Source organism: Haplochromis burtoni, unplaced genomic scaffold, assembly GCF_018398535.1.
Source record: "Haplochromis burtoni strain Fernald_Lab_line unplaced genomic scaffold, NCSU_Asbu1 Contig_124, whole genome shotgun sequence".
Taxonomy (NCBI): Eukaryota; Metazoa; Chordata; class Actinopteri; order Cichliformes; family Cichlidae; genus Haplochromis; species Haplochromis burtoni.
The window spans coordinates 220897-248311 of record NW_024582485.1 but is presented as its reverse complement, the minus strand read 5'-3'; the positions used below and the strand labels follow the sequence as shown (position 1 = coordinate 248311).

At 38.9% G+C, this 27415-nt stretch overlaps 1 protein-coding gene across 2 annotated transcripts; it reads right to left on the bottom strand.

The window, feature by feature from the left end:
• smarcc1a (SWI/SNF related, matrix associated, actin dependent regulator of chromatin, subfamily c, member 1a) lies at nucleotides 1-25797 on the bottom strand. 2 transcript variants are annotated; one of them, XM_005929441.3, is made up of 28 exons: nucleotides 25554-25797; nucleotides 21740-21859; nucleotides 21557-21642; nucleotides 21115-21196; nucleotides 20561-20653; nucleotides 20385-20454; nucleotides 20033-20102; nucleotides 19746-19821; nucleotides 19242-19367; nucleotides 17574-17692; nucleotides 16898-17028; nucleotides 15569-15628; nucleotides 15394-15431; nucleotides 14896-15014; nucleotides 14477-14548; nucleotides 14274-14387; nucleotides 13826-13979; nucleotides 13120-13230; nucleotides 12940-12999; nucleotides 12392-12650; nucleotides 11350-11511; nucleotides 10232-10287; nucleotides 9162-9315; nucleotides 8749-8927; nucleotides 8409-8543; nucleotides 4329-4686; nucleotides 3469-3594; nucleotides 1-2165 (listed from the first exon to the last, which is right to left on the bottom strand). In XM_005929441.3, exons 1-28 carry the CDS (start codon nucleotides 25737-25739, stop codon nucleotides 2074-2076), a joined length of 3408 nt encoding a protein of 1135 aa, XP_005929503.1. In that variant the 5' UTR covers nucleotides 25740-25797; the 3' UTR covers nucleotides 1-2073. The 2 variants fall into 2 exon arrangements, with proteins under 2 accessions (XP_005929503.1, XP_005929504.1); XM_005929442.3 differs by having other exon boundaries at nucleotides 17574-17668.
• Between the last annotated feature and the right edge of the window lie 1618 nt (nucleotides 25798-27415).

The window sequence follows — 27415 nt, the reverse complement described above, 5'->3', positions numbered from 1 at the left end:
CCCCTTTTATAGCTACGGGATTTAATTTTAATTTTTTCAGACACTTTGTTCAGCTGATACTGAAAATTAACACGCAATAACTGTTTTTCTCTCAGCTGAGGTTACTTTAGCTTTTTCTGTAATGGGAAATTTAAAGGAAACCAGCATCCAGCTTGAGTAGCTGATATTTAAATACCAAATCTGCACACAAGTATTCAGTGGTTTCGCCCCTTGTTTAATTTAATTTACTGTGACATGACAGGACAGAGCGTTTAAGGACTAAACAGTTATGATTACTTAGTAACTTAATATTTTTCTGTGTAATGGTTTGATACACAAAAATGAGGATATTGCAGAGATTTACAGTAGCTGGAAATTAATGCAAAACGTGCACTAAAGAGGTGAGGAGGGGGAAGAGGGGTTAGCGAGGTAGGCAGCACTAGGCGTGAAGAAACTGAGCATAAGAGAGGGGGGCGGGGTTTAATCGCTACAGTATCAGCACCTAAAAACATCTAGAAGCCCACCGTGCTGAGGAAGAGCATCGTCGTGTTGTGATGTTTCAGCCGCATCACAGCGTCTCCCTCTCTGTAAAGGCTGTGTGAAGGTCAGCAGGAGATTACATGTGTGTTTGTCCAGTGCTTTGTGGCAGGGTCTGGCCAAGTCGGTGTGTGCATGCAGCCTCCAGTGTTCGCCACAGCTTAGCTTACATGTCTGTGTGTGTGCGTTACAGTGCTGCAGGTGGTGTGACAGACAGAGGAAGGAGGTGGATGTACTTCCTTTCATGGCCGGAAAGTCCTAACTTGTGCCTCACAAAATGAGATTTAGCTTCCAATTTAGTTTATATTTGCTAAATACTGCAAATGTCTTTAGTAGGCAAAACTTTTAAATGTTAAAATCATACAATTTAAAGATTTTACTTCTCTGATTAGGAGGTCACAAAGTACTGAGAAGATAACTTGGAAATTTCTGGTCTTTTTTTAAATGGAATTTTAAAGTCCAGTAAAAAGTCCAGTAAAAAGTTGGAAAAAAAATAAGTAATTTTAGTTGAACCCTTACATTTCAAGCACAACTAAGAACAATTTAAACCTTTTCAGCAGGTACTGTCTCTCACGTCTATACTCAGATACTGTTAACAGTATTTACAGCTGCCATTTTTGGGGGGTCAAGGAGGATGCACCTTATCAGACAAAGGCAGACCTAAAGTTAAATCTCCGCCTGCCTCTTTGTTCAGTTTTGACTTTATATCTCAAAATCAGCTAGAGGAGAAGTGAGTAAAAAACAGATTCCATACATTAAAAAAAACAAAAAAAAGGCACAAATGACCATCACCCAGCCCCTCTGTCTGACACACACATTCACAGACACACACTCACACACACAAAACTACAGTGTATCATTTCAAGAGGAGCGAGAGGTAGATACTCGACAAGACAAGAGTGAGGGCAGGCTGGGTCCCCCATGTGTGTTTTATTCATGTTAATGTCTGAAAAATCTGCTTGCTTCAATACACACACACACACACACACACCACCCACCCCTACAGGTCACACCAGCTCTCTAGTCTCGCTAGCTCCCCCTAGTGTTTGTCTTGGAGAAAGAGGAACCAGACAAAAAGCAGGGCGTGTGTTTTGTGAGACTGGAAGGGGGTTTAAGTGCAATTAAAACAGCACTGGAAAAAGAAAGGAGGAAAAAAGAAAGAAAGAGATGAGACAGTTTTTTAAATCATTATTTGTTCTGTCTCCTTGTTTTGCTTTCTGTACACAGGGTCATTCTCTACATCCTTGGTTTGGCCCAACAGAGCAGAAAACAGTGTTTATAAGTAGACGACCCTTGCCGCTGTGCCCTGAGTGGAAGTCTGCATGTATGGGTGCATGTGTGAAATGTCAGGTTACCTCTGCTTTTGAACCCTGTGTGTGTGTGTGTGTGTGTGTGTGTGTATCCTGCGATGAAGTTTATAGTAGATGTGAGTGCTGAGTGAAAAATACCGAGCCAGTAGCAAAGGCCATCAAAAAGGGGTTGATGTTCAGAGAGTTAGCTTCAAGCTTGTGTGCTTTTGTGTGTGTGTGTGTGTCCGCGCGTGTTTGTGTGTAGCTCTTAGTTGTCAGCCACTCGCCCACTCGGAGGTGCTGGAGGACCTACAGGAGCAGGAGGGATCGCTTCAGGCTGTGCAGGTGGTGGACCAGGATCTAAGAAGGAAAATCTTGGTTTTAGAGCATAAAGGAAGCAAGCTAAAGTTTGAACTAATATATAAATGAATATGAAGGTAACTGTAATCCTGGTATTTTCAATACCAGTCATGTGTAATGAACCAGTTTTACATGGTATTTAACCCTTTAGTCTGGCTTTCATCGTTTGCATTTCTCTGTGCAGTCGCAGCTGCACTGTCTCTTCTGTCATATTCAAGACAACATTACAACACTGCTTCACTAAGTGATAAGCTTGGACGTGAAGAGCTTTTCACAGAACCAGAAATTCTCAAAGACCGCTTTTTCAGTGGTTCAAGTGGCTACCATCCTCCTCCAGTACAATTTATTCATCACAGGTTAATTGTGGATGCAATTTGTAAAGCTGATATCTGACTTTAAGAGCTCCCTCTACTGGATGATGAGGCAAAATACATCAAAAACAGTCCGTATCTTTAGAGACAAAAAGGTTTCATCTCATCACAACAATCTACAACGCTTAACGTAGCTACAGGGCAATTATTAGACTAACACACACAGCAGTGGTGTGAGGCTTTAAATTAAAGCCCGCATTGATTTCTGGTAACCATAACTTATGCTGATGGGCAACATAAATGACATCCTAAGGCATGAAGAAAATTGTATTTTTCTCCTCCTTTAAAAAAAAAATTACAGGTTAGGTATCAAAAAGTGCAAACATAGCTTAAAAGTTAACAGTCTAAGAATTAATGGTATCGCTATAATATGTCACCTGCAATAAATCTAACAAATTTTGTTTCTCTTGAGGAATGTAAATGCTGAGAAGTCTCTTTAATACAATGCAAAACAAAAAAAAAAAGATTAAGTAACACCATTCAAAGAGTTCAAATTTCAGCTTTAGTACACGTGGAAACACAAACAGCAGCTGCCAAAAAACTTAAATACATATCATTACACTGGTGCTTAATTTCAGATGCTGATTGGCTGCTTTACAAGGTTAGAGAAATCAATGCAAACCACAGGGTCTGTGCGTGCTGTGATGCTAATAAGCAGCAATGATCCAAATGTTTAGCTGCAGCTGACATTCAAAGTAAATACCAGCTGTCAGCTCCGGGTCAAAGCATTATTTGAATTTCCCAGAAAGATTTTTTTTCTTAGGTTGTTTGTTGGGTAAATAAAGGATCCTAGAAACAAGGCCATAATTTAGCGTGTATTGGTTTTGGTGAATTAAATTTTCACAAATCAACAGAAATAAACCACCTTGAGTTTGCTTATACATATTCAAAAACAACACAAGCATAACGAGAGGGCGACTATTTATACTTACACATGCCGTTGGGGGCTCCGGGGTGGCGTGGGGGCATCATGGGAGGCATGCCACCGGGAGGAGGCCCAGCAGAAGGAGGGCCAGACATCATACGTCCAGGCATTGGCTGACCTGGTCCCATTGGTCCTGCAGCATGAAAAGTACAAATAAGAGAAATCAGACACATGGAGATCAGATGGACATAAGGAAGAAAACCTACATGAGGTGCTTCAAACCAGAAACAAACACTCAACCAACAACTAACATGATTTTGTAGAGAAAAAAAGCCATTTAATCCATTCTGTCCTTATTCTCTGAGAACACTTGATATGTTATTTTGCTGAAGTTTAATGTAATGAGCCAATTATGTCCACATTTTCCTGCAGTTCCCAAAAGCAAATAATCACCAAGGGTTAGTCCAAATGACCAAAATACCAGTCCAAATTAGTGGGACTTTAATAAAGTAATTCATGTAGCTGTTCTTTTAGGTAGATTAAGGCATCATTTATAAAAAATAAATTTAAAAAAATAGAAAAAGAAAAAAAGATTAAAATTGTTAAGCAAGTTAGCAGTTACTACCAAGCTGGCTAACAAGTGGCCAAGATCTAAGACTACAAAACATAGCTGCTAGTATAACTTTGGGTATATATGAAAGACAACCCACTAAAGGCAGCAGAGAGTAGCTACTGAGCTATCAATATCTGATATGGCAAATGTGTAAAACAAACAAAGTCATAACCTGGTAAAGCTGCTGACATTCTTTCCATATGAAAATGCAAATATTTCACAATATCTAAAAGAACACATCTGCTCCCCCTGTTTCAAAGCTCCTTAATCTCTGTATCACTTTGAGCACCAGTGTAGTTTTCCTTTCCCTTCACCTGTCTGTCCTGGGTGGTGAGGGGCCATTGGGTGGTGACCCATTGGGGGGTAGCCAGGGTGCATTGCAGCGCCGGGTGGGGGCCCTCCATGGTGTGGTGGAGGTGCTCCGTGGTGGGGAGGAGGTCCTCCGTGGTGTGGTGTAGGTCCTCCTGGGTGCATGCCTGGTGGAGGGGGCCCAGAGTGTGGTCCAGCCCCAGGCCCCTGTCCCTGTCCTTGGGCCTGGGCAGCTGCAGCAGCAGCAGCCGCGGCTGCCGCTTGCTGCTCCATCTGCTGCCTCGCCTTCATTTCAGCGTATTTGAGTTGCTCCATGTGGAATGCCTGACGCTCGGTTAGCAGCTGCTGCCTCTGAAGCTCCAACTGCACAGAAATGCAGGAACCATGAGGAAAGATTATTTTAAGACAGTTATAATACCAAATACCACCAACAACTGGCAGGTATTGCAGTACATAAAGTTACATTTTCATTGCTTTATATCCTGATAAAGTCTGCTTTACGCCAAAAAGGTGCACACTGACAAAATGCAGGCCTGCATATTTTACAGGGCAGAAGCCTAACTTATGAATACCATGGCCATGAAATCGAAACACAGTTTTTACACATACAGGTTTTCTTGTTACAGGCCACAAAGGTATATTTTACAACTACTTTTAAAAACGTTTTCTTTTTTTTAAATCTTTAAAAACTGTGCATGCATTTAAGAACTGAAGAGCTCGTGCTCATTTCCATTTTGTCCAACTAAACAGGTCGCTGTTTTGGCCATTCCTGATGTCAATCAGCGGCCTTCTCTAGTCTGGCAGCAATAATTCTTCCTCCAGACTGAACTTGCAGCAGATGTACAGCTAGTGTGTGTGTGCAGCTATGCTGAGATGAATGAGTGAAGTCCTACAATAACTACATAGGCCACTGCACTCACCACACATTCCTTATACTGATGAGACTGGACCCACAGTATCATCAGGTGGGTATTTAAAAACATGGATATAAAAATAAAGAACTACAGCCAAAGTCAAAAAGAACGTTTATGAAGCTAAAAAGAAATAAACTAGCTTCATGACAAAAATCAGAACAAGAAAGGGGGAGGTCTGTTCAGTTCCTTCTGCATAGCACATACAGCTCTAAATAAAGCCTTGTGTTTCTTTGTTTTAGAGTCTCAGTGTTTTACAGTTTATGTTAGGAACAGCAGCAGGAGTGGGTTGGTTTCATTCCAGCGTTCAGAAAGCCTCTTTAACCAGACTTCTTTTCATGCACTGTTTACAGCTGTGAAACTGGGCTACACTGCCAATGCTGCTACCGTGAAAACACAGTTTTACACTCTCACTAGCGTCTCCAGGGATTGTGCAGGGACAGAACACACACAAACAAGAGCTGAGAGTCATTCATTTGCTCTGTCGGGGCAGGTAACACTTTCACTTGCCTCACTGAACAACAGCTTTGCTTTGGAAAAAATGTTCTCCTCACAGAGAATTAATGCTGCGTCTCTTTTTCAATCTCTATGGAAGACTTGGGCCAAGTGGGGACAAACCTGTTGACTGGCCAATATCTGTTGATGAATTCAATCTTTATTAGTTACTTGTGCCAATATAGCAACAGAAGAAGCGAAACTTTGTAACGCAGTCTTTTCTGGACAACTCCAAAAGGATGTGCTAATCCAAATAGTTATATTTCTTTTTCATTTTAAAGTGTTTCACAATTATTTTACATTTTTTAAACAGTCTAATAAAGACTTCTAACAAGTAAGGATATTTGTGTATTTACCTATTAATTATATGGTAGTGGTGTAATGCTGCACTCATGTTCCACCTTTAAACCTCCTAAAATATTGACATTTGTCCCAACTTAAAATGTCTGTTCTTAAATTTAAGAGTTTAAATCAAACATTCAACTTTATCTCAATATTTTGTTACACGTGTTGTTTTTTTTTTTATAAAAAAAATATTTCACAGGCTAATATGGGGTATCTGTAAGTATGAACAAGTTAAATGTAAGACCTTTATAACACAATCTTAAGAGAATATGCTGTGAAAGTCGCATAAAAGTGAAATATACCCTTCCCAAGGAAACCTGTTGATGGCAAGTTAAAATGGTGTTTAAGGAAACGTACAAATATTTGGTTAATTTTAAAACACCATCCCAATATTTATCTTTTCAGACTGCTACAGTAAACCATTTGCACATATGCAAAACCTATTAGGTGAAACCTTAACGATGCAGTCATGCTGTATGAGCTAATTGAGTAGCATTATGTGCCGGAGATTTTCACGGTGGTGAGAATGAAAACGTTCTTGACTCTGTGGTGTAGTGGTTGAAACATTTGGCACACACAAAAGATCCCCAGCTCAAGGCTGAGAGGAGACACAAACAAGGCTTTAAGCCTTGATTATTGTGTGTATCTGTGACGTCCATGTGGCTGCCTGTTTTTTGCCACTGCTCGGACTTGTCTGCAGAGAATTTACATTACAATGCATGAGCCTTGAGTAGCAGACTTCAAAATGAGTACTCTGCTGTTGGGTCTCCAAAAACATCCAAAACAAGCAGTTCTGGATCTCCCCACAATGTACAGGGAGTGCAGAATTATTAGGCAAATGAGTATTTTGTCCACTTCACCCTCTTCATGCATGTTGTCTTACTCCAAGCTGTATAGGCTCGAAAGCCTACTACCAATTAAGCATATTAGGTGATGTGCATCTCTGTAATGAGAAGGGGTGTGGTCTAATGACATCAACACCCTATATCAGGTGTGTACAATTATTAGGCAACTTCCTTTCCTTTGGCAAAATGGGTCAAAAGAAGGACTTGATGGGCTCAGAAAAGTCAAAAATAGTGAGATATCTTGCAGAGGGATGCAGCAGTCTCAAAATTGCAAAGCTTCTGAAGCGTGATCATCGAACAATCAAGCGTTTCATTCAAAATAGTCAACAGGGTCGCAAGAAGCGTGTGGAAAAACCAAGGCGCCAAATAACTGCCCATGAACTGAGAAAAGTCAAGCGTGCAGCTGACAGGATGCCACTTGCCACCAGTTTGGCCATATTTCAGAGCTGCAACATCACTGGAGTGCCCAAAAGCACAAGAACCTGTGGTCCATCATCAAATGTGAGATTTACAAGGAGGGAAAACAGTACACCTCTCTGAACAGTGTCTGGGAGGCTGTGGTTGCTGCTGCACGCAATGTTGATGGTGAACAGATCAAACACTGACAGAATCCATGGATGGCAGGTTTTTGAGTGTCCTTGCAAAGAAAGGTGGCTATATTGGTCGCTGATTTGTTTTTGAATGTCAGAAATGTATATTTGTGAATGTGGAGATGTTATATTGGTTTCACTGGTAAAAATAAATAATTGAAATGGGTATATATTTGTTTTTTGTTAAGTTGCCTAATAATTCTGCACAGTAATAGTCACCTGCACACACAGATATCCCCCTAAAATAGCTAAAACTAAAAACAAACTAAAAACTACTTCCAAAAACATTCAGCTTTGATATTAATGAGTTTTTTGGGTTCATTGAGAACATGGTTGTTGTTCAATAATAACATTATTCCTCAAAAATACAACTTGCCTAATAATTCTGCACTCCCTATAGTATAACCACCACACGAGGTTTTCTACTTGCCAGTCCCAGATTAATGGGATGGCTGTGTCAGGAAGGGCATCTGGCATGAAATCTGTGCCAAACCAAGCATGCAGAGCCATCCGCTGTGGTGACCTCTTGGGAAATACGGAAGCAGCTAAAAGTAACCTGTGACTAAAAACATTCTCCTTTGACTTCAAGTCTTTTTAAAAAACGTATTAGTTGCATTAATAATTTTATAGACCTTTTAAAGATCTGTAGACACTTTGTCTGAGAGGTGGGTACTTTATAAATCTGTCTTTGCTTCAAACAGCTAATTTTCCACTTTAGAGACTAGGCGTAGTTTTAAAGTGCCGGATGAACTTCTGTTAACAGCTCACCTTCATTTTTGATAACCACAGTTATAAGCCTTTACTGAGCATTAGAGGATTTGAGTGCCTGCATTAACTGAAAGTGAAGAGTCCAGCTGCCCAACAGAATACAACATTGTATTGAAGTATTCCTGACTTACAGCCTCTTTCTCACGGTCCATGATGGTCTCAAGTTCCTCAAAGTGTCTCAACTTGATCTCCAGTTTCTTCATCTGGGTCTCGACCAGCAGAGCCACCAAGGACTTGATCTTCCGCTCCTCCACTGCTGCCAAATGCTAAAAGGAAGGCAATATCTAATCAATGCTAAATAACCATTTCCAGCATTTTACTATTTTAACACTTACAAAAAAAAAAAAAAGTACAGGATTCCATCAGAACAACAGGTACACAAAATTATAGCAGCAACACAGTGTCATTTGAGAAAAGCTGAAGTTGTTCCATGCAATTGCTGTTGCAGAGTCAGCAGTCCTGCAGTCTTACCTTGGCTTTTGTGGCAGCAGATGCCAAGGCAGCAGCAGCCGCAGTGGCAATGTTTCCTTCTCCGATATCATGTTCCAGCTTCTTGCCCTTGTCCTCTCCCTCCTCTGTAGGGGTTTTCTCCTCCTTCTCCTTCTCCTGGTCTGAAGATGATGTCTCCATAGACTCCTCTTTGTCTTTGTCTGATAAGGAAAAGAAAAAATAGAAAAGATCAAGCACTTTATGTAGACTTTTCAAAGAATGTGTGTGGAAAAACATTATCAGATTTTACAGACTAATTAAACAATAAAACATTAAATAAATTAGCAAATCATCAGGATAATCAACCAGAAGTAGACCCTTTAAATTGCAATTTAAAAACAAAGTTGCATGCCTGTGAAATGGAGCTTTAGTTTCACTTTGGCATAAACTGTTACCTGCTTGAGCGGTCTTAGCCTCCCCTCCCTCTTCATTCTCTTCTTCACGCTCCGATGCCTCCGCTCCCTCTTTTTTCACCTTTTCTGTTGCTTCTGTCTTGTCGCTCTTCTCGGCAGACTCGCTCGGCTTCTCAGCTTCATCCTTCAACTCACCCTGAAGGTCGAGGAAAATCAAAAATGGTAGGCGTGCCACCACAGAAGGAAAAAAAACCCCAACAACAACAACTGTACTGCGAGTCTGAATTTAAGATTTGCTCTGAGATTTGAGAAATAAGTGTGGTTCAGAGTAGCTAGCTGCTTAAAAGTGTTGAATAAAGGACATTCATTCAAGGTTTTTCACCTACAAAATGCTGCGAGTACACTCAATAGTTGATCAAATCTCGACCCTGTTAACTTTCTTCCCCCAATCACTAATGTAAGAGAATAATTAAGTCAACAGCCACTAGTGTCATTACATTCACTCGCTTTTTAAAGCACGAGACGAAGGCTAAAAGTAAATGAACTGGAAAGTTCTAAATCGTGCAAAAAATAAGTGAAGTGGCTATCAATATAATAAGTGACAGGTCATCTGTCTGTACAGGAACACTCATGAACCTGTTACAGCATGCCAGACTATCTGAAGCTGTAACCTTGTAATAACATCAGAATAATGTAGTTAGTCTTTGTTTTGTTTCATTTTTTACTCTTGAGCAAAACATGATGAACTGATCTGGCTGGTAGTAAGACACTTCGCAATATTTTGCAATTCATACACTCTTAATAAAACCTGAGGTATAATTCAAACCATAGTTTTGATCAAAATAATCTACCTCACCATTGGATGGGATTATGTTGCATCTCCATTACCAACGCTTGTCACCCCAAGTCTGGTTATATTGTGTACTTTCAATGAAAAACCTAAGCCATGAATGAATTCAGGTATGCACATGGCCCAAGTTGGATGTTTTAATCTGATTTATTAATCAGTTTGACCTTTTAATTAGTAGGGGATTTATTATAATATCCATTTATAAATAGATGTTTTCCTATGAGACAGTGAACATCTGAAGATGCATGAAAGGTGGTCTCACCTTGTCAACCTGCTGGGAGTCAGAGTCTGTTTCCATCTTTTCCGGCTCTGTGGTTTCTGTAATTGACAGCAAGACTGAAAAATCAGCATCTGTCAGACAGATAAAACTAACAAAGAGGGTGAGAGATTATTTTAAATACATTCTAAATTTACATAGATATCACCAACATTTGTGATATGACTGTAGCTGAATAGTCAAACTAAGATATATCATCCTGTCTGGAGTGAAATTAACTTATTGATTTACTGAGATAAACACCATCAAAAAGCATCGTTTGACATGCAGGTACTAAGGTTGAAAGCACTTTAAATGAATAGGCCCACAGGAAATGACAAGTGTTGTGTGTACACTCACACGTGACCGGGTGAATACATGCGTGTGGCTGAGTGTTAAACCATGTCACGGGTGCACTTGAGCGTATGTTAAGAGTTTGAATATTGATTTCGTGCCAGTTGAGTGCTTTAGGCTAAAGGAGGCATGGAACACATTTAAACTTATTGATTACAACTGTAGCTCAAGAGAGCATTAATCTTTAACAAGTGATAAGTATTGTGTGTGTGTGTGTGTTTGTTTGTGTGCAGGGGCGATGTGGGTAATTTTCAAGACAACACAGAGAGAGAGAAAGCGATGAGAACATCCATGAGTGTGGTGACCCAGTTTTCTCCTTCACCTCCTCCCACTGTGCTGCCCCATCTGCAACTGCAGCTTTAATCCACTGGTTACCACAGCAGTGTACACAGAAACACCACAACATTTCACAATATGTCTTTACTCCTCAGTAGCCTGCTGGTAAAAGGACTGATGTGTAGCAAAAGTCAAATACGAGCCTAAATATGATGAGAAACATCGGTTAGCCTGGACATATGCACAGAGCAGCAATTTACATTAGAGTGGACATCCCTCATTGCTGAATAACATTGTGATGTTGGAGCTGGTCACAAAACTACCAAACCTCAGCAAAGACAGATGATTATTTTAGATGATACCTGCCTTCCCCCAACAGGAAATGCTTGAGGTATTACACCTTCTAACATGTTTAGAAATATGTTAAAGACTTTCGAGGCTGGCTTTGAGGCATCAGCCTGTCTTTCTTTACCATCTGTACAAACAACACTCACCAGTCTTTTCTGGCTCCTCGGGGGCAGTTCCAGCAATGCCGCTGCTCTCCAAACCAAAGGCGGGATCCACCTTCCCAGTAGTTCTGGCCGCCTCCTGCACCTTCTTCACGTGAGCCTCCACCAACTCAGCTGGCACCTCTTCACGCACACGAGAGAACTCCTCTGCAAACAAAGAGTGGACGTTTTTTACTTTCAGACTCTCATTGATAGTAATATGACAATCCATTAGTTCATGGTGTGTTCAGACATGAAGCTAGTATTATATTCCCAAGCATGCCAGCTGGACTGTGCAGCTTGTGTTTATTCACTTTATAATGACAAAGTAGTCACATATGCATAGACCGTTTTTGGAGCTGCTTTCAGTATTGTGTGTTCACTTGGTGTTCTCTGTTTATTTAGTTTCAAAAAGCAGTAGTAACAGTGTTAATTACTCACAGAGCTAAACCATTTTTTTTTACCCGTACATAGCTACTTTCCCCCTGTTATTCTTCCCACTTAAAAATAAAAATAAAAGCCACACATCAGTATCGGCTCATATTCTAGCTTAGCTGACAACAATCAAATCATTTGATATTTATTAATTACAGTGGCCAGTGTTTGTCTGTTGTCTCAACTAAATCTCATGTTACGTTATCTGAGCAATTCAGTAGTTACATTTATCTTCTACTGGTCTTTTTGTTTTTAGTGTAACTGGCACAAGACCAGGAAAAATATTACTAACTTGTGTAACAGGTCACTTTTAGTTACACAAAAGTAACATGTGTAACCAAAAGGCAGACATCTCCTCTTTAACGTTCAAAAATCAGAACCATTCAAAACCCAACCCATATATATTTGTGGCTGCATGATGTTGTTTAAGATAATGAAACTGAATATACAGATAAATCTCTAGTATCTCCTCTGAAGTCAAGAAACTGCTGCACTGATATTTGTTGTAAATGTTTCTGTTTCTGGCTATTTAGCAATTAAAATACAGAAGCTCATTAAAATATCGTATAGATTAAAACCCTGCAGTTTATGGCTCTTTCCCACCAGTTCTCACCTAGTGCTGCCTTGGCTGCAGCAGATGCCACTCTGGGATCCACAACAGATGCCAGGAAGGCTACTGTGCTCATGACTGGGTTCCCAGACTGGCTGAAAGGTATGGGCTGATAGGAAAGAGGCCCAAGTGTGGCCTCCGTACTCTCCAGGTATGGATCTTCAATAGGCAATCGCAGGAAGTGCAGGATGCACTCATCTTGGGTGCGTGAACCAACATGCTCTGAAACCTTGTTCCAGTCATCTTTATACATCTCCAGGGCCTAGCCATAGGTGACAGGAGTGACGATACAAGTCTTATTATAAAAAGAAAGCCAGAGAACATTTAATAAAGCAATATTTATAATTCCATGAGGCATAAAGAGTTTATCGCCATCTTTTTTTGTTAAAGACAAAAAAACATAGAAAGAAAATGACAGAAAAAAGTGTGGTTTTTTTTGTTTTTTTTAATCAGGTCATAAGAACAGGTTGAGCTTATGATCAGCAGCCAAACATTGGAAGTTTTTCTTATTTAAAACAGGACACTCCTATCTTCTGTACTTTAAGACTCACCTCGAGCAGCAGCAGAGTCTCCTGCTCAGTCCAATCTCTGGTAGTGCTGCCTGCTTTACCCTGAGGAATCAAAGTCCACAATAGACATTTCTTTGTTTTTAAATTCTAACACACCAGCTCAGAGAGACTGTTAGAACTTCAAACATGAAAAACACATTAGGAAGTTGAACAAGCTCCAACCTTGATGCTTTTCCTGTTGTAGAGGTCAGAACGAAGGCTAAAGTTCTGCAGGTCGATGGGCTTGTCTTTGCTTTTGTCTGCAAAATTGGGCATTGGCTGTGGAGGAGGAATCTGGAAGGAATAAAATGGCCAAACATTAGCAAACCATCTTTATGAAGATGTATTTTTTTGCAATGGGACCATCTGAGACGTGCAGCAGTTTTACAAATGAAGCTCATCAATGAAATGGTACAAGGGTATAATGGAGGGAACCCAGAGAAAACAACACAGCTGTGATTTTTATTATTATAATTTCAGTGATAATTGTTTTGCAACTATTTCAGTTTGTTTTTCTTTTGACATCTTAATCAAAGTTAAACATCTTTTGGGGTTGGTGTGTTGGCACACACAAAAACAAAACAAACAATCAAATCACAGATTCCATGCTTCCCTTTTAAAGTGAATTGCTAGCAAAAAGGACAAAATTCTTCAGGAATTTGATCTATATGTGGTATAAAAACAAAAAACAAAACAAAAAACCCCACAAAACTATTTTAGGTGTTTAGCGATAACGTTCAGGGATGTTATTAAAAGCCACTCTGGAGTGAGTCATTGCTCAAAAATTTCTTTATTTGGAACCAATCTATTTATCCTCAAAAAATATGGTCCTTGGCCGCACAAGTGGATTCAAACCTACTTCTTCCTTCCCTCTTTAAGTTGACCTTACCGGTTGGGGTCTGTGGTTAAGAGGCATGAGGCCAGAGGGTGTGTCAGCCAGCACAGTAAAATGAGGAGTGGGTGGGGGGCCCATCGGCAATGGACGAGACTCTGCATCGACCTGGTAGTTCACCAAACCCCACTGCTCCAAGAATGCATGTACCCTGGAGGGGGAGGGAGAATAATTACATTAAAAAATAATTAAAACAATGAAAAGCTACTTATCATCTTCTCTTTAAAGCATTTGTGGTACCTACAAGGACTGTGTTTGGCTGAAGGCCTCCCAGTAGGTGTTAACTTGCATAATACAACAATTCAATTCATTTAGGGTAAGTTTTTAATATTCATATATATTTTTATATTGACTTAGCCACTGCCCATTAATCCAACCAAATTAATATGTAAAAAAACCAAAAAAAAAAACCCAGAAAAGTTAACAACATGTGGATCTGTCGAACCTCATGATGGCGCAAACATCTCCAGTCAGGTTCCTGCGGCAGGAGGTGGAGGTGAGGTACTCCTGAGGATTCAGCCGATACGTGTCGATCATGAAGTTGCGATAGGCCAGGTATCTGTGTTGAGATGTCGCAGTATGTCCCGTTAGAATGATAGGAGACTTATTACATGAAAGCTGCGTGTGTGCGTGTGTGTGTAAACTCACATTTCTGGAGTTTTGGACTTGTTCTTTCCGTTGAAAAACTCTGGCAAGGCTCGTCTCTCAATCTCATGGATGCTAACAAGAAAGGAAAGGAAAAAATATTGATAGATGTCAAAGTAGGAAGAAACAATGTTATTCCTAAAATAAAATTGCATTTTTAATGGCAATGAGATTAAGAATGGCCTGCAGATGTCATCAAGTGCACCTCTAACTGCATGTAAACTGCAGCTGGTGGTTTTTTTTGTGTTTTTTAAAATGCATCTGTAATCCATCTTCTTCCAAACAGCAACATCTCGCTATCTCTCCAAAATAAAAAGCCTCCTATCATCTCCACTCCACATAAGCTTTTGAAAAGTTAGTTATAACTTATTAACCAAGTTATTTGTGTAATGTAGCTTAAGTTTCAGATTCACAACACTTACCTGTTGTAGTCAAACCAAGCAGCATAGCTGGGGATAACGATGTGATGCGTCTGTTCAGTCACATTGTCCTCATTGGCATCCAGTCGGTTTATTTCACTTTTGCCTTGTTCCTCATCATCCTGCAGAAGGATAAGCAGACAGGTCAAGTAACAGCAGTCTGAAAAAAGTCATCGTGCTGTGTAATTACAATTCATGAGACAGCCCTACTTTGGAAGTAAAGTGGCTTTGCTCACAAACATTTATCTAAAAAAAGAAAACACAGCCTGTATAAAGAATGAAGAAAAACAGCAGGTGCACGCTAGTTTTTAGTTCTTTGAATAATAACTATAGGGATATTTTAATCGTACCATTTCCTCATATTTCAATTAGATTTAGTTTAACTGAATCAAAATACACTGTTTATATTACATATCACTCCCAGGAGTGACTGGGAGTGATATGTATATGTGATATTCCTAACTACACTGGAGAGATAAAGACAGACAACAATGGTCTTACCTTTCCACCAGACATCACAGATTCATCTTCCATGTCATCTGGAAAAAATAAAAATAAATGTCTTGACTCAGGTTTGCTTTTAAACTGCAGGACAGCTTAAGCTCACATACAAAAGATGCTAATCTCACTCATATAACTCCTACACAAGGATACAAGTTCATTTATAAATACATACCCAAGTCGGCCACATGCCCTCCTTTGACCGGTGTATTCTCGCTGTCTTTCTTTGAATTTGCTGTGCATGGAATAAAAGAAAAAAAATGTACAAAGTGAAGTACAGAAGAGGGGAAAAATTAAAATATTTAAGAAAAATTATTCAAAGACTGTCTAATTCAGCCATGGGCATGAAGACAATAACGAGCTTTCTGGTTTGCAAAAGGGGAGACTAAAATAGACTGGAGTGTGTGTCTGTGTGCTGGAGGAAGACAAGGAGATTTCTTTGGGACAAAAGTGGGACATAACGAATGGGACTTGGTCTAAAAAGAGTATTATAGACAGAATTGTGTGTGTTGGTTTTAAAGGGAATCTTTAAGCAGAATACAGATCGTGAAAAAGAAGCACCCAAAGGCTGTTTTTCTACTTTCTGACTTAAACTGTGAGCGTCTCTGGGTACGTTTTTTTCCCTTGCTGCTGAGGGGGTTTTCTTGTCATCATAACATAATGATTCAGTACACAGCAGCCACATAGAGAAAAAATCACAAAAAAATGAATTTAAAATTGAATGAAATAAAATTTATCTCTGTTTAGAAAAGGACAAACCTTACAAAGAGAGAAACAGGACAAAGATCACAGTGCAGGTTTCTTACTGCTTATAAAGCTCTAGCTGAACATTGCAACACATAACAACAAGACTGAAGAGGGCACTTATGACAGGAATCATTTAAATATCCTAATTTCTGTCTCTGATCTTACTGGCAACTGCAGACAAATACCATTTAAAACTATTTAAAATATGATTATGTTACAATTATAGATAAAATCTAAATACGACTCAATTGATGATCAATTAAATGTAAAGACAATAAAGTCATTTTAGTTATGCATACTTTGCTATACATGCTATAGAGCAAAACTTTACATTTGTAACTGAATATTAAATACACTTTTTATCTGCTTATGTAAAATTTCTTTAATATGACTATCCTGTGATGTTTAACTACATTTAACAAATATTAAAGTATTGATGGCCAAGTTAGGATGCCTATTGTGGTAAAAAATTATTTGGTCTATGCAAGCAGTTTTTGTGTCCATGTAACCACTTAAATTTAAATTCAATTAGTTAGGCGTTTCATAATAACTGTCTGACGTTTTCTATGACAGCTAAGACAGAATAATTACATTCATTTTAGAAGGCTAAAACATTTAATGAACAAGTGTATTTAATTAATCTAATGATAATCCAAATTAATGCTTTAATACACAGGAAAAGTATCTCATGTACAGATGGTAGTTTGCAACACAAACACAAATAGAGCCAAGCTTAGCCCCTATACTCAGCACATACCATTCTTGGAGATGCTGCCCTCCTCCATGCTAGCACCAGCTGAGGAATCGTCCATGTCTTTTGTCATGTCCTCTTCAGTGTCCTCCTCTTCTCCTCTGTGGCCCCGTCGTTTCCAGTGAGGTCCCGGGTTCCTGAGAGAAAGAAATGATTTATTTGCTTTTCTCTAACTGTTAAAACGTGACAATTAAAAAAAAAAATAAAACACCAGGATAAATAACTGATATCTTATTATACTGCACCACAGGGCTTCATTGTCGTCCTAATTCTACTCACATCAGTCTCACTGCTGTACAAAGTGACATGTTCATTCATTAAATATAGTCTACATTGACTCAATCACACATACACAGTCCTGCTACCATAAATGCTCCCTAGCACAATCACTGTGGATTAATATCCAAATACAACTAGTCCCCAAGCCTTGGAAAATTAATTTTTGCAGCATATTTTATTAAAATCTGCTTAAACAAAATGAATGATACATCTCCTGTTCCTGAGTCACATTTAGGCCTGTTGTCTTTTGAAAAAAATGTATTGGATCACCAAGTTTTATCCTTTAGAGACAAATCTGAAGTTTTAGGAGACCACTTGCACAAATCTGCAATCTGCAATTTACTCAGTACTCGCTACATTTTATACTACCAATAAAAACAAAAATGAAGAGAAGCATCCTTACCCCTTCTTGCCTCCCTTCTTACGGGACTCGGCTGGAGTGCTGGGTGGAGAGGGTGAGCGCCTCCTCTTCTTTCCCGCAGAGTTGGCCTTGCGCTCCTTGCGATCGGGTGTACGGGAAGACTGATCAGACAAACCCCGAGCAGCGCAGGGAGCGAGGGATGGAGGATGAGAGAAAGAGCGGCAGAATGAGAGGATGGAACGGTTGCACACACAAGGAGGGGAAGCAGTGGGAGAACGACCGTAGGAGGGGTGGGGTGGGGATGCCGTGGAGGTGGAGGAGACGATCAGGGTTCCTGTTTGTCCTCTTCAAACAGACACTCTTTCACACTGACCCTCATTTCAGGATCAGAGGAATTTCTCTTCAGCAGCAGACAAACTTCTTTTTGTCCAGTTGTTACTATTTGATTCTTTTTCTCCCCCTTTTCAAATTTAATAAAAAGTAACAAAAAAAAGGCTCCAGATTAGATAAAATGATAAGCTTTTAATGTGTTTGCTGTGGCTCTATAGATGATGTTAACTTCGCACTCTATGACTGCATTCTGGAGATTTATCCAAGTCCTACAAAACAATTCATCCATTGTCAATAAATTTGGAGCTTTCATAAATATTTCTATCCTGCAGATGGTGCTTCATCCACCAAATTATAAGAACTAGTAGAAAAGCCTAAGCCTGACCAGTCAGCTTTTCATAAATGAATGTGATGTGAGTGCCCGCCTATTCAGCCCAAACTCACACTTAAGCGAAAGCTTCATCTACAGCTTCACACATGTAAACAAGGATGAATATGCCAGCCAGCATAGCAGTTCCTGATGATTAGGTCAGCTGGCAGGCTGTCCTGAGTGCACTTACTACAATGGCCATTCCTGGCAGTCTTTTTTCTGTTTACTTCCAGGCATACTCTGGGGCTGAGGATTAATAAAAAGCTAATTCATATAAAAACTATTTTTTTGAAAGGCTTAGTGAAGCATGTGCTTACTAACCTCATAGATGCAGTTCACTCAATGTTTTGTGTGAGTCCGTGTATGACAGAGGTCAAGAGTACAACGTAAGGGTAACCCAAAGAGCTACACCGAATGGGAAACTGGAGCACTTAAACATCTGTGTGGCCTGTTTGCTTAATGCTCACATGAGTGATCATGAGTGATCAGTGAAAAGGCCAAAACAGTGTAAAAGAAAACTTAATGTCTCTGGCATCATAACTTTTGGACTTCATTTACCCAACATGAACAGGAACCCTGAAACTCATTAGAAATAGACAAAGTGTGAGGAAAGGCTTGGAAAGGATGGGCAGCATGCAGACTGAAGCCAGTTGTGAACGAAGAAGAGTGAGGTGCACAATCCATACAGCAAAGCAACATGCAATGGGACAGACTAACAGCAAAAACATTCAAATTCACACCAGCATTCACACCTAGTCTCAGTCAAATAATTTCCATTTCCAGGCTTACATACAGTACAGATTTGAAGACCAATTTTAGATTAATACCTCTACAAAAGAGCCAATTTCAACACAAGTCACTTGTAACAACGATCAGGTTGCTGCCCTTTAACAACAATGGTAGGAGCGGTGCTGTCACACTGTACTGATATAACGTGGCTGGAAAACCTGCTTTCTCTTGGATTTGAAGTTTGGATCACTGACACACACCCACACAGCAAAAACACATACCTCTTCCTCTTTGGGGAAAATCTTCTGGCGGAAGCTGACTGGCTTCTTGTTCTCATCCACTTCGTAGTCTTCCTCATTCATCCACTCATTGAAGGCATCTGTGTCTAAAACCCACTTGGCATGGACCTTATCAGAGTAAGGAAGGAGATAACAGAGTAGAATCAACTCATCAATTTACTCTGCTGACCTAATTTCCCATTATTTTTCAGTGGAAGACACTAAAGAACAAGTAGAAGAGACAGAAATACATAAATGCAAAAACAAGGAAATTGGTTAGCTGATGTGGTAAAGCCGCTTCACTTTACATTTTAAAATAAATAAATACAATAAAACTTTGCTTGGTATGCAGGTAGAAACACATGTCAGATGCATACAATAGTGACCATTTATATTCTCAGGACAATTTATAAACACATAGGTAACAAAAGCCAAAACTGGAAACTCTAAGGGACACAAAAAGTCTTCCAGTATCAAAAGAAAACCTATTGGTTACACACATCTCACCTTCCAAGGTCTGTCAGTGCTGGGTGGGTCCTCTGGGTCACCGTCTAACTCACTGGCTGACACCCAGGTGTCGTAGCTAACAAAATAAAAACAGTTATCAGTAACTTCATGAAGTCATGAACAGAAATATCTCTCTCAGGATGATTTGAGTGATTATTTCTTTTTCTTTTCTTTAATAAAATGCCAACATTTTCCTAAAATGCCCAAATATTAGAAGGAAATAATTTACATCCACCAGCTGAAGCACAGATCTTTTTGTGAGCTGCTTAATGCCTCACTCTGCTCACCTGTCTGGGTAGAGACCCCAATGGACAAGCACCTGCTTGTCTTTTCTCATGACAGGACGCAGCCACTCCTCTGCAAAACATAAATACCAATATTCAGGAGTTTTCACAATTATTTACACTTTTATAAGCAAAAACAAAACTAAAAAAAAAACAAAGTGGTAAGATTACCAAGCAGTATTTGATCACTTTACTATATTTTAAGTCACTTTTAAAATCTTTCATTATTTAACTGTAGTAATAAGTTGGTTTTAGGTCAGAAGGATAATGAAGTGAGAATGAAAGAAAGTAGATATGTGGTTCACATTACTTGACTAAGAATTAAGTCCGTAAATCACAGAGATAACTAACAAACCTTCTTCTTGCTGGGATAGTGATGGGTAAATGATATGGGTGGCCTTCGACTTGTCATCAGTAATGGAGCCCTGAAGAGAACAGAGAAAAACAAAATGAACAACTTAAAAGGCTGCTACACCAGAGCGTCCCACGAGAATTTTACTACTCTGGAAATCATTTCATTTCTGTGCTCACCTGGTGTCTTTTGATGATGTCTTTGAGCTTACTAGCCTGTTTCTGCTCGATGTCTGGCGACAGGTAAACAGTGGGTCGAGTCAAGCAGTTATTCTACACATGAAGAAGGTTTAAGTTAGAGTCACGCAAAAAGTTGCTTTATAACAAAGCAAAAGTACAAAAACAAAAGTACACTCACTTATTTCTCAATGCAGTGATTACAGTTGAAGTTTTAAGGGACACTTGACAACATAAAAACACACCTTTACCTCATTTCCATACAACTGCATACAGTCAAAATCTGATACCTGCACACTGGCTAAATGGAATCTGAGCTTATTCATTTAAAATGTTAAAAGACTTTGAGTTACTGAAACTTACAATAATTTTAACAATAAAAACCCTGTATGCATTTTGAAAGTGTGAATGCCAGTTAAACACAACTGCAATATCTGAACTTCATAACTAGAATACACGAAGCCTAATTGAATTTTATTAAAGACTGCACTTTGATTAACAAATGTACTTAGAATAAACATAAGGAGAAGCTCGAGCATTAGGACTTTGTCCTGTACCTGGACCAGGTTCTTTTCAACATTTAAGAACATTTCCACGTTCCTGTCCATCCGGGAGGGATTCTGTAGGTCAAATCTTCGCCTGAGAATGACACAAAGCCACATGAATATTCAAATAATAACTCTGCATTTATTATGACTTTATGTGCAACTTCTATGCCCTACACCATCCATGGACTGCTGAGATATTCAACTTGGGGGACAAATAAAGTCATTCAAGGTAGTACAATCACTGGGAACTGACACAAATGGTTATTTTTTTTTAACTCCATAAACCAACATCCTAAAATACAAGACCATTAAGATTTTTGCTTATCTTCAAAATGCACAACTGAGATAGTTTAAATTATATTTCTAAGACCAATGACTTCAAAAGGAGGGTTTAAGTTGATGATCAATGTCAGACCCATCTGCTCATACTAAGTTACACAAGTTAACTTACCAGCCTTGCTCGCTCTTAAACTTGTAGACAGATCCCAAAATGTGACAGAGAGCACCTCCTGCCTTGAAATCCAGGAAACACTTGGCCTGAAGATATGAGAGGAACCATAAGAACAGAACACTTTACCATTTGGGATTCAACTGTGATGGCGATTTTTGTAGAATGCAATGTTTGTATGCTTACAGGTAGCTTTGTAAGAGCAGGATTGTTGACTCTTCGCCCAAATGCGTCTTCCTGGAAATGCAGCAGTTGGACCACGAGACCTGCCAGGGATTTACTGGAGGGGGAGTCATTCTGGACGTACTGGAAGTAGGCACAAAAAAAAAAGTTATCGGTAACATGATAGCAATGGCACTGAGTCCCATCTCATCTAGCAGTCTTTTTTTTTTTAGCAAATCAAGGTGGCCAAAAGACAGAAAAATACAACCTACAAGAGTTTAGATTTTTTTTTTGTACATGAATTAATTCCAAAGAAATGCTCAAAAGTCTGAGAATGGGCTTCTTCATTTGATAATAAGATAACTCTTTATTGTCATTGCACAGTCATTCATAGTACAAAAGTACAATGAAATTGGAAAACTGTCCCACAACGACATTGCATACAACACAACACGACATAACACATCACAGTATCAAAACTTAAGTAATAAAAGGAAATAATAAAAAGAAGTCTGTTACCATGATATGAGCAGCCACAAGAGTCGTTTACTAGAGCTCTATTTCTGTTTTGTTTTGCTATACTAGTATTAAGCAGTGGGGTATAGACAGGTTAGTCCTGTAAAGAGGCTCATGCACCTCTCAGATAGCTTAAGTCATGACGGAGAGCATCATTAGCATGGTTATCAGCAGCTGGGAACATCATCACAAAGATAAGAGCAAGCCTCGCTCCAGAACATCCAATCATGAATTCATGAACCAAATAATATACAAACTATTGAGTAATGTTAAAAATACATTTGATTATTTTGAAATTCAAATGTTTCTTGGATCATTATGTTAAGTTGGTGGGGGACAAAACAACAGGGTGATATTCACAGGTGGGTAGACTTCAGCAGATGAGGTACTACAGGGTAGAACAGGAGGTTTGGCTACAGGAAGCAGAGATAAGAGTTACTGAAATAATTAGGCAGATTAGTCGAATAGCAAAATAATTGTTAGTTGCAGCTAGGGCTGGGCCACATTATACTGTTCACGGAAATACCGGTATAATGTTAGGCAACGATAGGAAAATGAAATATCGCGATAGATGAGTAAAACGCGCATGCGCAGTGCCTTTGTTTTCATACGCACATGGCCGATTGTTGAGTGAAACAGATGAACCAGAATTGGTTTGTAAAAATGGTGCAACTTCAGTGATGTGGAACTGGTTTGGTGTTTGTCCGTCAGATACACGACAAAGCACATTTTTTTGCAGAACATGCAAGCGGCCGTCGTTATTGTCGTATTTGTCGGACTAAGATGCTCTTAAATCTGGGAGTAATCTGGGTCCTAAACTCCGTATCTTCAGGTCAAACAACACTGCAGCATCACTGAGAGTTAAAAACTGTCTAAATTCTTTCATCTTTAATAAAACGATCAGCATTGCTGCTTTACCAGGTGTAACTATGAAGTTTAACTTCCAGGCATCCATGAAAACAAAATTTATTACATTTAACGGAGTTAGAAGTTAGCAGGAAGCTAGCGGAAGTTAGCTCGCTAGTTTCGCTAGTTACCTAAGCATGATATTGCATGTTCTGACTGAGAGATTTCTGAAAAAAATCAAACGTACAGCTCTGCTATCACTTCCAACATAAATGAAGACAGGAAACTAAACAGCAGTGACGTTTGTAGGGTTACTGAAGTTGGGCTAGCTGGTATATAATGATGTGCTACGTGATCGCTAGCGACACAGCTATGTTAGCATAACATAAACAGTGAAGCTGGAGGACGAACACTAACACTTTTCCACTTATAAAAGTTAACGTGAAGGTTCCTCATGGTTAGAGACAAATGCAATCGCATGGCAGGATGCTGTAAACGGACCAAACTTCAGTCAGGAGAACAACTGAGATAATCCATCCACAATACGAGGTTAGTCATTAATATACTGCAACAACATGGGAATAGAGCAGCTGCCAGAGAATTCAACATTAATGAATCAATGGTACAGAAGTGGAGGAAGCAAGAAGAATGAGTTTAATAAAGTTTGATTTATCTGACTGCTTTGTTTCGCTTAATGTGCCTTATAATCCCGTGCACCTTATGGTCCGAAAAATACGTACTGCACACTGCAGTTTAATGTTGCAAAGCACCTCTTTTTAACTTCAGTGGATATTATACATGGTTATGCTCAGGATATGTCAGCCCATTTCTACTGGAAATGCCTTTTGGTTAAACTTTCAGCAAGGAATTTGCATTTGCACTGTTACATTTTTATAAAGCTTTAATGCACATAAAAACCAGCTGCTTGTTTAAGTGAAAATAAATGATGTTTTTTTTGCACTAATAAAGTTGTGAAGTTGTAAAGTTGTATTTTGTCTCGCATCAATTATATCGTCAGTTATATCATTATCGCAAATTTTCAAATATATATCGTGATAAATATTTTTGGCCATATCGCCCTGCTCTAGTTGCAGCTCTAGAGAGTCAACAGACTAATGATTTTTGTTTAAACTTGTTATATCTTTTGCCTTGCATGGCGACAGGTTTCTGCTTAGACTGCCGTCCCTGATATCCAGGTCCTGTTACCAGCAGGACAAGAGGGATAGTTGGATGCTATTTATTTCCTGATCTTTTTGCTCTAGAGAATCAATCTTGACCAAAAAAATTTAAAAATCAAGTCATGACTTTATCCTTTAAGGTTTAGCCAGTGCAAAATCAATGTAATCCAAGAGACAATGTTAGTGAATCCCATTTATATACTGTTGCATCACCAAATAATGACATAAGGTTTTAGTTGCTTATTTTAGATTTAGTCTATGCTAAGTTCATGCAACACAACAACTAAACACTGGCCAGAAAGATCACAGTCAACAGCAACAAAGTACATTTAAAGCTGGAAGACCTTCCACTGCTATATGGCCTCAAATAACTCACATAAATATCTTTGCAAAAAAACCCAAAAAAACCCAACAACAATAACAACAACAAAAAAACGGATGTATTTATTATTCTTAAAGGCAACTTTATTGAACAGTGGATATACTTAAAAAAAAGCCAGGTTTATATATGAAATATTGTAATATAAATCTGCGAGTAAACGCTGTATTCACAAGCCCTTATCTATTCCATTTCATTTGAATAATGTTTCTGCTATAACTTGAGCAGGCACAACGTGTCAGTGGTTTTGAATGAGAGCCTGACGTGACAAGAGGAGCACTCTTTGTTTGGCTAATTCAGTAGGCAAGTGCAACCTGCACGGTGTGCTATGCTGCTGTGTTGACAAAACTCACACTGACAGCATGGAACAGGACTGGGCCTGCAAACAGCACGCAGTGAAGTAGATAATTACCTTCTAAGTAAAGTACCTTTTAAGATGGCATAAAAAGAAAGCTGGGGTTTATTAAGCTAATATTATAATTTCTGCAGGGTATGTCCCGTGACTTACATATTGGTTAGCATCTTGGGCCTTTTGAAAAACTAATAAGAAAGTTTGGTTTATCGTTATTTCTTTTTAATGAGAAACTTATTACATACTAGTTAAAAAATTATACGCGGCTATGTGTCGCTCGTTTGTAAACATTTCCCCCCTGAGCGTCATATTAGTAGCAACATTGAATGGGCAGTTAGCGAGCTAACAATAGCTATTTGATAAACAAGAACTGATAACTCAAACTGTTCAAGACAATAGGCAGTATACTGACGGTGAACTCCCAAACAAAATTATATATAAGCACTCTTAAAACTTAACTCTACTTAGCTCTGGGTGGCTGCAGCTAACTAAAATATGAGCGCCCCTTTGTGCTAGCGGGACGCGGGCCTTCGTAGAAATCAATAGAGGAGCGGGCAGCTAGCTTACCTTCTTGTAGTGCTTTCCGATCCAGAGTCGCACCGTCTCCAGCTGGGATATCGTGTCTGAACTTTCCCAAAATTTCGCAGACGGACCACCGTCTTTCTTTCGTCCCACTGCGGTTAAACCACCGACGGGGCCAGTGGTCGGTCCACCCGAGCCCGTTCCGCCTGCCGTTGTCGCCGCCGTCGCCATTGTGTGTTTTGTTCGCTGCGTTGTCTTTCTCCTCCACGGCGTCCCTCAGCGTGCAAGTTTTCGAATGACATTGCGCAGCCGCAAACGTGTTGAGTAATTTGAAGTCTCGCGAGCCTGAATATCAGATGGTCCATGGGAAATGTAGGCACCTGAGAAGGTTCCTCCTTTTTTTTTTTGAAGTTAGTTTATGTTAAAAGTAAGATGGCGTATTGGGGCCATGGTATGTAAAATAAAAAAAAAATTAAAAATGGGATCGGGTTGATATAATAACTTAACAATAGCCATTACAAGTAATTTGAGTACAAAACTATCAATTTCCAAAATTCAAGTCAAAAATGTCAAAAAACTTAAATTAAAATATTAAATTTTTAAAGAAAAATCTTGCACTCTTTATGGTTATAAATTCACAAAACTAAGAGGGGAAAAAAGTTTGTTTTTTTTAATCTAAGATTAATGTCTAAAATGTATTCATTCATTTGATTATCATCATTATTATTATATTACTCTTGTCTGTTGTTCTCATGTGGTTTGATACTTTTTCCTGCAACATACAGATTTGAATCTTCGTATGAACTTTTATAATCCAGTGAATGTGTTTTTGCCAACAAGATCCAAGTAGCCACATTATAGTAACAAAACACAATTTAAATTTTTTTGGTGTTGCTTACAGATTTTTTTTTTCTGCTTTAACTACTCAAACATAATATGAGACTTATATGAGAGTTCAGTCTTACTTTTTTGGAGGGGGGGGGGGTTATATGTACTAAATTAGCACTTTTACTTTTCAAAGCTATTGTATGGTGCAATATAAATTAACTATTGTCATGTAATTTGATAGACAAAGTTGACTATTTGTGAGCAGCAGTCAGGATGGCGCCATCTTGTGGTGACACTTTTTTTTGCCTACCAGCTTTGGCCAGATTTAACCTCAAGAGAGATTATTTTTTGTCAGGTAATACAAGACTCTTTTCAGCTTAGTTTGTGCCTGTGTCTGTACAGAGCCAGGAGGTGGAGCAAGTTTACATGACTACACCGTGATGTAAATAAAACCTCAATAACATGTAGATTTCAGTATCTATCTATGTCTGTTCAAGAATAAGAGAATAAAGCTGTCTTCACATAGGTTTACTTCTTGTAAATAAAGTACATTAACATATAATCTAAAAGTTAAGAAAGTGTTTCCAAAAAGTGGTGAAATGATTTTTTTTTTTTTTTTTTTTTATTGATTTACTTTATTTGTTTTTGGTTGAACACTACACTCTACACTACATTCTACTTTTCTCTAATTCTCTAATCTCTAGTCTAATTAAATCCACTAGTTAAAAAAAGTAGCTTGTTAAAACCCTTCACAAGTTTAATCGAGCACAAGAGATAAAAAATGTGTCACGTGCCCAGTAAAAGGGGTGTACTGTTTAAATCCCAGCTGAGCTGATAACGGCACTTTATGATACCAGTACTGGGAATTTCAAACCCCAGCTGATAAATATCTGGTAGATTAGTGAGCAAAATCCTTTATATTCAACAGAAAAACCCGTACACGAATCACAGGGAGTGGAACAGGAGCTCCTTTTTTGCTCCAAGCACATTAGCACAGCCCTATAAATGAGAATAAATTACAATAGTGTGGCATATTCAGCATAACGTTTCAGATTTTGCTTATATTTGTTGAAAGCTGA